Source organism: Vulpes lagopus, chromosome 22 (assembly GCF_018345385.1).
Source record: "Vulpes lagopus strain Blue_001 chromosome 22, ASM1834538v1, whole genome shotgun sequence".
Lineage (NCBI taxonomy): Eukaryota > Metazoa > Chordata > Mammalia > Carnivora > Canidae > Vulpes > Vulpes lagopus.
The window spans coordinates 6,288,431-6,300,119 of record NC_054845.1 but is presented as its reverse complement, the minus strand read 5'-3'; the positions used below and the strand labels follow the sequence as shown (position 1 = coordinate 6,300,119).

The 11,689-nt window shown below is 33.9% G+C and overlaps 1 protein-coding gene across 12 annotated transcripts in view; it reads right to left on the bottom strand.

The window, feature by feature from the left end:
• CCDC150 (coiled-coil domain containing 150) overlaps positions 1–11,689 on the bottom strand; it is an 83,616-nt gene that overhangs the window by 21,498 nt on the left and 50,429 nt on the right. For 9 of the 12 annotated variants that reach the window (XM_041737406.1, XM_041737411.1, XM_041737410.1 and 6 more), the window contains 2 exons: positions 7,847–7,930; positions 1,920–2,027 (listed from right to left, as the gene is read on the bottom strand). The exons of 1 other annotated variant lie outside the window; for it this stretch is intronic. In XM_041737406.1, the coding sequence (XP_041593340.1) occupies positions 1,920–2,027; positions 7,847–7,930 (192 nt within the window). The remainder of the gene's footprint in view (positions 1–1,919; positions 2,028–7,846; positions 7,931–11,689) is intronic. 2 more of the 12 variants (XM_041737409.1, XM_041737412.1) reach the window with 1 other exon arrangement.

Below are 11,689 nucleotides of genomic sequence, written 5' to 3'. Positions count from 1 at the left end.
AGACTCTGAAAATCTACTGGATTTTGTTCTAGAAGTAGACACAAGGAAGAATAGTTTTTATGATTTTACCAGTGTTTTTAAGATACATATGAAGGCTATTAAGCAAAAATGTTTATAGAAAAGATCTAAAGAGCTGTCAACTCTAGAAGACAAGCTACTGTACTTTTTATTTTTACATATCAAGCAAAGATGGATGCTCTAAGAAGTTTTCTTTGGAAAATATTGTCCAATGTTCAAGTTGTTGAGGCTTTTATTAATGTATTCCTATTTTAAAAGCAGGCTTTATCTAAATATTTTATCATGAATATTAAGATTAGATAGATATTTTGAATTTTCAAAAACTCAAAATCAGATTAAAAAAATCTCAATGGCCACTGTTCATCCAAATCTGTCTAAAAATTAGTTATGTGCTAGCCAAAATGATGGTTTCAACCTACACTGTCAGTTTTTCTTATTTGTGAAGAACCTAACTTCCTTGTTGTTACTCATACATTCAAATATTATTTTTTTTTGGATTGATACAACTTTTCTTCATTGTATAAATCTGAAATTTCCTTATGATTTAATTTGTGGTCTTCACTTACCGAATCCCGTTTAAGAAAATTTGGTGACTCACTTATTAATGGTCTTGAAGCAAGAATGTCTATTTTACCTTCCAGTCTTCCTTCCATGGTTTTAATAGCATTCAAAAGAGTCTTTAGAGAGATTCTGGAGTCTCCAACCTCCTGAGAAGCTCTCACAGAAGTCAGACTAGGTGCAAAGGTCACACGGCGTGCAGAGTTTGGAACAACACTGGGCAAACCAACTGATGAAGTTCTTTCCTTTACGTTGTTTACATGGGGCCTATAGCTTTCAATCAATTTGGATGACGCAGGCCTTTCTGGAGATCTCCTTCTTCTTGGAGGCATCACCAATTAAAAACGGTAAAATAACTAAACCTAGAGTTATTTTTCAATAAGTGTTCCTTTTATGAGGAGGAACAACACAATATTCTAAATGAAGCTGTGATGGCAAATATACTTGAAAATGTGTTCCTTTGCTTTCAAAATGAAGAAATCACACTGTAAAGTTGTCCTAGTGAAGAAACAGACCTTCCTTAAATCAAATTCCCTGTAGGAGAGTGTATCTAATGAGGCCTCCGTTTCCAGTATAGTCAGATGGTTAGAACCCTAACAGTATTCTATTTGAAGGCACATTCTAGCTCCTTGGTTACCAGTGCGATACAAACAAAAAAATTATAGATACAGAAGTCAGACATACTGAGCATTTAAGATTTTTTTTTTTAATTTCATACATGGCAAATTTGTAAATCACTGAAATGAATCACTTTCTTTTGGTAACACAATCCTGGTTTATTTTTCTTCACTATATATTCTGTATCTTGTCTAATTTGTCCATCCATTTGCTAAAGTGTTATGTGACCTACAAAAGGTTTTCAGCCTCAGTAGCCACCATGATGACAAGTAAGCACTTGTACTACTAATACTGCTTTCAAATGAGCTGTCTGTTGCAGGTATATCTTACTGGTACTGGGTTCTGAGTTTGCCTGTAATTATAAAACCACTTCCTCTATGAAAGTGTTTGTCAATGCTTTCATTAAAATGGTGCTCCCTATGGATGTTTAAACTATTTTCCTTCTGAAAGATATAAGTTTAAATTCTATAATAAAGTTTATGAGCACATTCCTAAGCTTCCAATTAGAGCATAAATAAGTTGAATGTCCCAATCTTGCTTCAAGCATCTTTTATTCTCTATAGTTCAGCAAAACCTTATACATTGGGAGTGTTTATAAAATATCTGTGAATTGAGTCAAGTGAGAGAATATTCATCTTTCTGGGACTGTATGGCAAGGTGGGGAGAGAGGCATCAATTTCTTAAAACAATATAACAACAATCTGTTTTGTAGCTGTTAATCACACCTGAGCATATTTGCCCTCTAGAGCCTTGTTCAATTTGCGTAGATGGTCATTCTGTGAACTGGTTTCAGTAAAAGTATGCAGTTGATCTTCTAGCTGTTTAACTTTTATCTAGGGTAAAATAGAAGAATGAAATATGGCTTATTGATGAGATATATATGTTTATATATTTACATACCCTAAAAGGAAAAAGATGAGTTTGGAAAAACCACAGAGAATCCTTAAAACTTATAAAAGTAACCCTAAGTTTTTCTAATCATGCAAAGAATGCTATTTCAGCTAACATAACTATTTCAGTAGCTAAAAGTAGGCAGGCTATAGCCATTTACTTGTACTGAGACAACTCATTTGGTTTCTATTGCTTATGGAAACTCCAAACTAACATGACTCATGAATATAACAGTGAGATTTTGTGGGTAATAATTGCAATTAAAAAAAAAAACTGTGATATCTAACATTCAGAAAACATTTTGAGTATGGATAATTAGAATTGTCAATACGCAAGATGACAGTCTTGTTTTATTGACAGAATTATAGAAGTTGAATAAATGAAGTTCTTATACAATGAACTATATTTTAACACTAACTGAAAAAGATAACATATCTTTCTCTTTAAAGAAAATGATCATTTGGGGGAAAGAAATCATTTTTATTCATTCATTAATCTCCAATTGTGTTTTTCCACATATTCTTCCTATCATACTCAACCCTTTCATACAAATCAACAATTAACATTACTGAGCCTTTCCCTGAATCCGAAAAAATTTCACACAAAATTTTCTATTTAAATCAACTTTTTCCTCTCTGTGTGTCTTGTTTTCTACTTGTGGAGGGTAAACACTTCTTGGCTATGTTACTAGACACTTTCAAGAACTGTTAAAATTTGGTTGCTAATACTGGTATTTTTTCAAAGACTGCATAAAAACACATTTTGTCTCAGGAAATCTCTCATGTTCCATTAAGCAGTATCCTTTTCTTCCTTCCTGTTTCTGTTGTTCTTTTCCACAGGGTACATTATAAAATATGTGCTGTGACTCCCTAAAATCATCAGTAAAAATTCATCATGGTTTTCACTTAAGGTTTGGAATTAAAATGGGCACCTCTAAAAGGAGGTATTGATACAATTATTCTCATTTTAAACATAAGCAAACTGCTAATAACCTATGAAATCCAATGGAAAATGGGCTGATTAATTCTGAAAACTTTTAGATTTGCTTCTATTCAAGCAAAACACAGAATATCCTTATTCCACAATATTTCTCAGATAATTTGCCCTAACTCAACTTCTGTGTACACAGTAAAATGCCATGAAACTTCTCATCTATAAGCGCTTTAACTTCTGTATTGTCTTATTTGGCATGACTTCTAATTCAGCACATTCAAATGGGAAAGAACATAGAAGCAAATACATTGTGCTGCCCCTCAGAGATCTTATTTTCCTGAGTCATTAAGATCCAAGCAGCTTCCATTACTAGCTAGTTTCAGGAACAACAGTAACTTAGGTCAAGGTCTTTTATTTACCATTCCTAATCCTTTTTAATAATTTTACTATAAATGTATCCCTAAATAGTATGTAGTATTACTTTATGAGATTGATCCATGTTAACACATGTAACTCTGGACTCATATAGACTGCTTTCAAAACTGGTATAACTACTTTCAGGAGAAATTTAATAAATTCTCATAAGATTCAAGATCTGTAATCCTACAACCCAGGAATTCTTCCTCCTGAGAATTATACTTAGCCTAGAAAATTTTCTTTTTTTTTTTTTTACATATGAGTACAAGGAGACATGTACAATAATGCATCACATTGGTGGTGTTTGTAAGCAACTAGAAACTGTCTAAATATCAACCAAAAGAGGGATTGATAAATATATTTTGGTATATTTATCAAATGGAACAGTATATTACACTGAAAATAAAATTCAGACCACATCTGAATATGGGGCAGCAGCTTCTAACAAGATTTACATTAGCACCTAAAGCCCAATATTTATACCATAATCTTTTATCAAATGACTCATAGGTTATATTTTAATCAATTATTCAATTTAGAGAGAACACATCATTATTCTAATCAGCAGCTCTTCCTTTATCTTACAAAAGTATTATAGTATAAGAACACTTTCCCCCATACGCCAACTAAGGTAGGACATAAAAACACCAGTGAGTCAATAGATTCAAGTGTTTCAGCTTTCAAAGACTATAAAAAACCTTAAGCCCTTGTTGTAGAAATACAAACAAGAAAAAGTTATATTTTCCTTAAGATTCTGAGGATAGAGATGGCAGGGTGACTGGGTGTCTCAGTGGTTGAGTGTCTGCCTTCGGCCCAGGGCCTGAACCTAGAGTCCTGGGATCGAGTCCCACATTCGGCTCCCTGCATGGAGCCTGCTCCTCTCTCTGCCTATGTCTCTGACTCTCTCTCTCCCTCTCTCTCTCATGAATAAATAAATAAAATCTTAAACAATTCTGAGGATAACCTCTAAAATATGTAATTGATGTCTAAAAGGTTAAATAGTAAGTAATCTATACACCTAGGCTGTAATGCTGACTAGCTTTCCTAGTGAAAAGTAGATGAGAGGTATGTTTTGCCCTCTTCACTTTTATAGGTGAAAAAGATGAAACTCGGGATCCCTGGGTGGCGCAGCGGTTTGGCACCTGCCTTTGGCCCAGGGCACAATCCTGGAGACCCGGGTCGAGTCCAGGATCGAGTCCCACATCGGGCTCCTGGTGCATGGAGCCTGCTTCTCCCTCTGCCTGTGTCTCTGCCTCTCTCTCTCTCTCTGCGACTATCATAAATAAATAAATAAATAAATAAATTTCAAAAAAATTAAAAAAAAAAAAGATGAAACTCAAAAACAATCAGAAAATGATTAAATGCCAAAAAGTACCTATCAGGAATTACTTTAAATGTAAATGGACTAAGTGTTCCAATCAAACAACACATGATACAACAAAAGCACTTCTAAAAGGGAAGTGTACAGAAATACGGGCCTACCTCAAGAAGAAAGAAAAATCTCACTTAAACACCCTAACCTTACACCTGAAGGACATAGAAAAACAAAAACCTAAAGCTAGCAGAAAGAAGGAAATAACAAAGATTAGAACAAAAAGAAAATAGAGACTGAAAGAATAGAAAGATCAGTGAAACCAAGAGCTGCTCCTTTGAAAAGATAAAACTGATAAACCTTTAGCCAGACTCATCAAGAAAAAGAGGACTCAAAATCAGAAATGAAGCAGGAGAAATAACCACCATATCACAGAAATACAAAAGATTATAAGAGAATACCATGAAAAATTATATGCCAACAAATTGGACAACCTAGAAAACATGATAAATTCCTAGAAACATACAATCTCCCCAAGCTGAATCAGGGATAGAAATGGGAACAGAGGGGATCTCTGGGTGGCGCAGCGGTTTAGCGCCTGCCTTTGGCCCAGGGGCGATCCTGGAGACCCGGGATCGAATCCCACGTCGGGCTCCCTGCATGGAGCCTGCTTCTCCCTCTGCCTGTGTCTCTGCCTCTCTCTCTCTCTCTCTGTGACTATCATAAATAAATAAAAATTAAAATAAAATAAAATAAAATATTAAAAAAAAAAAGAAAAGAAATGGGAACAGACTGATTACTAGTAGTGAAATTCAATCAGTAATCAAAAAACTCCCAATAAACAAAGTCAAGGATCAGAGGTCTTCACAGGTGACTTTGACCATTTAAAGTGACAGGGTCTGCTGATACTACTGTGGTTTATTGCCTACATTTAAAAAAATTTTAATTATAGTTGACATACAATATTATATTATTTTAGATACAAAACATAGTGAATCAGTAATTATGTACATTACAAAGCTTACCATAGGTATAGTTACCATCTGTCACCATACAAAGTCATTATAACATTATTGATAATATTCCCTATGCTGTACTTTTCATCCCTGTCACTTATTTCATAACTGGAAGTTTGTACCTCTTCATCCCCTTCATCTATTTCACCCACTCATTCTCCTCCCCTCTGACAACCACCAGTTCTTTGTATTTATGATTCTGTTTGGGTTTTTTTGTTCGTTTGTTTTGTCTTTTAAGTTTTTCTTCCTCTTCTGTATTTTGGAATAATTTGGGAAGAATAACCATAAAAAAGAATGAAATCTTCCCATTCCCAATGAGATGGATGGACTTAGAGAATATTATACTAAATGAAATAAGAGAAAAACAAATACCATATAATATCTCTTCTAAGTGGAATCTAAAAGACAAAACAAATGAACAAAAAAACCAGGAACCTATTACTTTGTCTCCAACAGACATCACAGATCGTTTCATATCATATAACAGGTGCTGCAAATATCCTGAAAAGATGTTTGTGCTTATCACTAGTTTGAAATTATGGAGTTTACAGGAATGTCATTAGATCCTGTTATTGAATGCACTAGTAAAAAAACAACTATTAAAGTATGACAATTATTTTTTTTAGTATCACAATTATTTTGAACATTTTAATAAATATTTTTTAAATTATTTTTTTTTAAGACACAGAGGGCACAGGCGGGATGCGGGGTGGAAAGGCAGAGGCAGAGGAAACAGAGTCTTCAGGAAGCTCCATGGCCCGTGTGGAGCCTGATACGAGGCTTGATCACATGACCCAGAGACCACCACCTAAGCTGAGATCAAGAGTCACATGCTTAACCAACTGAGCCATCAGGCACCCCAAGTTTTAGATTTTTTTTTAAAAGGTGAAATTTAAGAAAATTAAGACTTGTCCAAGGTTACACAAGTATAAATGATTATACTTAAATGTATCACTGACTCCAGAAAATATTAATTAAAAGCACACAAATAGTGGCCAATGGCCTTATTTTTTAGTGGACAACCTAATGTCTCACAACCATGGTTTACCATCTGCCTTTCACGTATCTGGGCCGATTTTGTGTGGTAATAACCCTATAATAAGCTCCTGGAGCAGAGGAAATGAGATTAACACTGACGTGTTTTATATGTCTGTAATGAGATTACTTATCCAATCAGCTCTACAGTTTCCAAGTGTAACTGGACTTCACTTTATACCATTTAATCCAGTGGTCCTCAAATATGGTTGCATCTTGGAATCACTGGGGAGCTTAAAAAGCACTGAAGCCTCTGATCTGTTACCTGACATTCTGATCTAATTGCTCCACCGTATAAACTTTATCATGGGGATGTTTCCCTTTATATTTTATAAATATACAGAAAAATTGAGAGAATTTTACTATAAATGTGCTACCTTCACCATCTAAATTCTACCCTTAATTTTTTTACACTTGCTTATCACATACCGATTCACCTATCAATTTCCTCTATCAACCCATCAAATTATTTTTTTTTTCTGATTCATTTCAAAGTAAATGGTAGAATATTATGCACTTCCCAGGATGAGGTGCTGAAAAAATTCCTCATATTGTAATGTGTAGCTAAGGCTGTGAACCACTTACTCAGACTTCAGCTTTCACTGGAGTAGGTTATCGGTGGCAAGCTTGTTGCTTTGGGGGTACTACAGGGATAAAGCCCACAGGAAGCAAAACAGTATCATCTCATTCACTCAAGTCTATTGCCTTTGAGTCCCAATTTCCAGGGTTATTTCTTTTTAAGAATGTTATAAAACTCCAGCAAAAATGAGAGCATGGGCTCTCTACATTCTCAGTGAATGATCATGCATAAAACAGAATGGGCTTTGGTTTCACAATTTTAAGTTTCAGTAAAATATTACAAATATGTGAATAAAAGTCACCTGGATTTTATTTAATGAGGCAACAAACTTAGGAGGATTCAAAAACTTGTCCAAAGTTATAGAATTAGTAGAGCTAGGTCCTCTCAAAACCCATCAGTATTTAGCTTGACAACTGTGATAAAAAAAAAAAAAATTAGACAACACAAAGCAGAAAATAAATCTCATACCTGGAGCTTTCCCTTTTCATAGGCCAGTTTATTTTTACTCTCAGTAATTTTTCCCAAGACCTTTTCCACCTGCTGTTGCGCAAGCTGACAAAGCAAACACAGGTATCAGTACCTAGGCATAGAATGGAATAACCATTTTCTGAACCAGTATTTATACCCTTATCATTTCGAAAGTGACAAAACCACGATTCATATTTTCTTGCCTCTTCTGCTCTTAAGATTTTTCCCTGAAATAGCTAATTATCGTGCTAATATGCAACATGTAAAGGGATTGCTAATGAAAGTATGCGTGCCTTAAGAGTCCCAGAATTTGTTGTTCTTTGCTTATTATTCTATTTTTGTTACTTAAATTATTGCTTTGTAGTTGCAGTCCAACACAGATGTGGGCTGGTTGTATCAGTGATTGCAGATATGTAGTCTGAGGATTATATATTTCTTTAAGAAAACAGGAGGTGCAAATGATCACAACTATGTTAACAGCAGAAGACACTTCAGTTACCATAGCAAAAAAAAAAAAAAATCTTTGGACAAACAAAAGAAACATTTACTGGAAACTCCAATACCGATCAAGCACTCAACACGGTGCTGTCTTGGAGAAATACAAATGAAGGCTCTACATTTCATGAAATTATATATTTTGTCTTTCAAGCATCCTTTAATAATGACAATTTTTAAAATATGTCTTTTTCCTCAGACTTTTTCAAAAAACATAAGTATAAAATACAGTTTTCTTTTGATTAAATGTTGGGTCTTATTGGTACTTCAAGAACACTTTTATTGATTGATTGATTATGGAAATTTTCACCTTCCATAATCAGTTTCAGTGTTATATCTTAATAACAGCACATACTTATATTTGCCTTATGTCAAAATCATCTTCACAAATCAATTGTGGGAATAATACACACAAAAGCAAATACAACCAAGAATGCAAATTCTTAATCACACAGGCCCATGAGCTGCACTATAGATCATTTGCAGTAAATCTTGAGTGGAAAGTCATTAATGTTGGTAAATATCCCATATTCATATAATCCCTATTTATGGTTTACATTTGCTTAATCTGTGAATAATAACGCTTAAATCCAAGGAGTTTAGAATTGTTTTCTGTTCAATTTTAGGCAAATTAATGAAAAAACCACATATATAGGGATATTCACACAAGGCATAGTTATAGATATTCTTTAGTTACCACTTTGTAGTGCACCTTTTTTAAGTATTGTGAATATTTTCCAAATAAAAGCAGAAACACATTCCAAACTAGATTACTACATAATGACATGTAACTCATTTTTTCAAAGTACTTTCATGATAGCATCTGTTCTACAAGAGGGTACACTAGTCTGATATTGTCTTGGCTAGAAAAATTAGGCCATTTTAGACATTCTAGGTTTGATAAAAATCTATAGAAAGGCCACCAAGACTGATTAGTCCTTCTATATCTATCCCCAAATTATGCACATTCAATATAAAGATCTGTATCCAATATTAAGCATCAGTGAATTAACTATTATGGTCATCTGTTTGTCCTGACTAGTATTTATTTCATACATAACAATATTGTTTCTCAAAGTTTCTTTTTTCTTTCTTTTTTTCTTTCTCTCTCTCTCTCTCTCTTTTTTTTTTTTTTTTTGAGAGACAGCATGAGAGAATGCAAGGGGGAAGAGGGAGAGAATCTTAAGTAGGCTCTGTGTGGAGCCGAACATGGGGCTCAATCTCAAGATCCTGAGATCTTGACCTGAGCCAAAATTTAGAGCCGGATGCTTAACTGAACCACCCATGTGCCCCCTTAAAGTTTCACTTTTAATTACTATGTGTGGTTCCCACTAAGGCAAGGGAACATATTTTTTTTTTAAAGCATTCAGACCAATAAAGTATTGGTCTCAAAATAACCTAAAAGAAATATAGACTCATAAATAAATAGGAGGCTATTAACAATATATTATCATAAAATTAATCAATTAATTTTCAGTCAGTGGAAGTTCCCCTTTCCCACAATACTTTCTAGTTTGGAAACTAAGGTAAAACTATTCCATGAACACAACATTTGGGATTATGTTTTGACCAAGTGTTCAAAAATAAATGACAAGGACAGCCAATGCTGTTATAAAAACAAAGCTATACCATAATCATAAAAGCTTAGTTATTTAAAATTCAATTCTAAACTCTATAAATTGAGGTGCCCAATGTGCTGTAAAGTGCAGATTCAGGGAATAAAACACCAAGATTTAACCTAAACTATGCTACCTCTAACAAACACTCAAAGATAACTTTGCTTGCCTTTTGAATATGAAAAGGGTGTTTTTTGTTTGTTTTTCAGTAACTTAGATGATCTAGGTCTCTTCTAAAATATGTCCAGGAATTTTTTAAATAATAGCACTTTTTATCTCAATAAAACTCCCTCCTTTAAGCAAAGGCATAAAGAAATTCTATTAATCTTTTAAATATACTTTAAAAATAATTTTCTTTTTAGGTCATAGAGAAAGCTAATGTAGTGTTTAGGTGAACGCTGTCTAAGCAACTCAAAATGTGATTAATATTTGACACAAAGTCACTTATTTAAATTCACAACAAACAAAAAAATTTTTCTAGTTGCTAAAGGAAAACAATATTAAGACAGTAATTTAAATTATGGTTTTCAGATTCTTTAAATAGGCTGTTTATTTAAGAGAATCATTGGAGGACCAGAAATTAGAGAACACTTAAATGAGTGAATATCTCGGATTCTGAGTTGTGGAAAGCCAAACAGATTAATTTTTGCTTAAATAATCTTGGCAATATACTATAAAGATTATTAATATGCAAAGCAAAACAGAAACTGGAGAATCACCTGATAATTAGCATACAAATAAAAATGCTAATAGTTAGAATATGCATTTTTAACTGATACAAAGATATCACTCCTTGGAAAAAGCAGGCAACAAACAATTATCTTAACATATGAAAGACAGGTTGACAAGGATCAATCGAAAGCCACAAAATGATTTCTAAAATCTAAGTGAGCTGTGAAAGTTAGCAGAAGCTGTTAAAAGAATACATAAAATCAAAAGATACTAACATCTTGGTAAAGCTATTTTATAAGCAGATTGTAAGCAGGGATTTTTTTTAATATTTTATTTTTTAAAATTTTTTGTTATTAAAGATTTATTTATTTCTTTATGAGAGACACAAAGAGAGAGGCGAGAAATAGGCAGAGGGAGAAGCAGGCTCCTCACAGGGAGCCCAATGCAGGACTTGATCCCTGATCCCGGGATCATGCCCTGAGCTGAAAGCAGATGCTCAACCCCTGAGCCACCCAGGCGTCCCAAGATCTTATTTTTAAATAATCTCTACATCTGACATGGGGCCCGAACTCACAACTCTGAGATCAAGACTTGCATGCTCTACCAACTGAGCCAGCCAGGCACCCCTGTAAGCAGGGACTTTATTCAAAATATTTAACTAGTTTGCATGGGCTACAGCAAATGGAACCAACTTTGATACCTGTACAAGTACACACTGGCTGTCATCCTAGTTTTAAAAAATACATTTAATTCATTGTTTAATTTCAAATCACTGAAGTCCCTAGTTGTGTAGGGAATTATATTTCTGTCTAGTGCTATCATTTGAAATCCAAAAGAGAAGTCAGGAAGACAGTTACTTAACTTGAACTCAGGAATGGTAAGCTTCTCACATTTGGATCATTTCTCACTACGGTTCCCTGAACAACTGCCTGTGGTAAGAGACTTAAATTATACCATCATTAAAGGCCAAAATAATAAAAATAAATCCAAAATCAGTGTGAAGAAGAAAAAAAAGAGAATAATGTTTACACATTGATAAACTATGCTAGGCCCTGTGTTG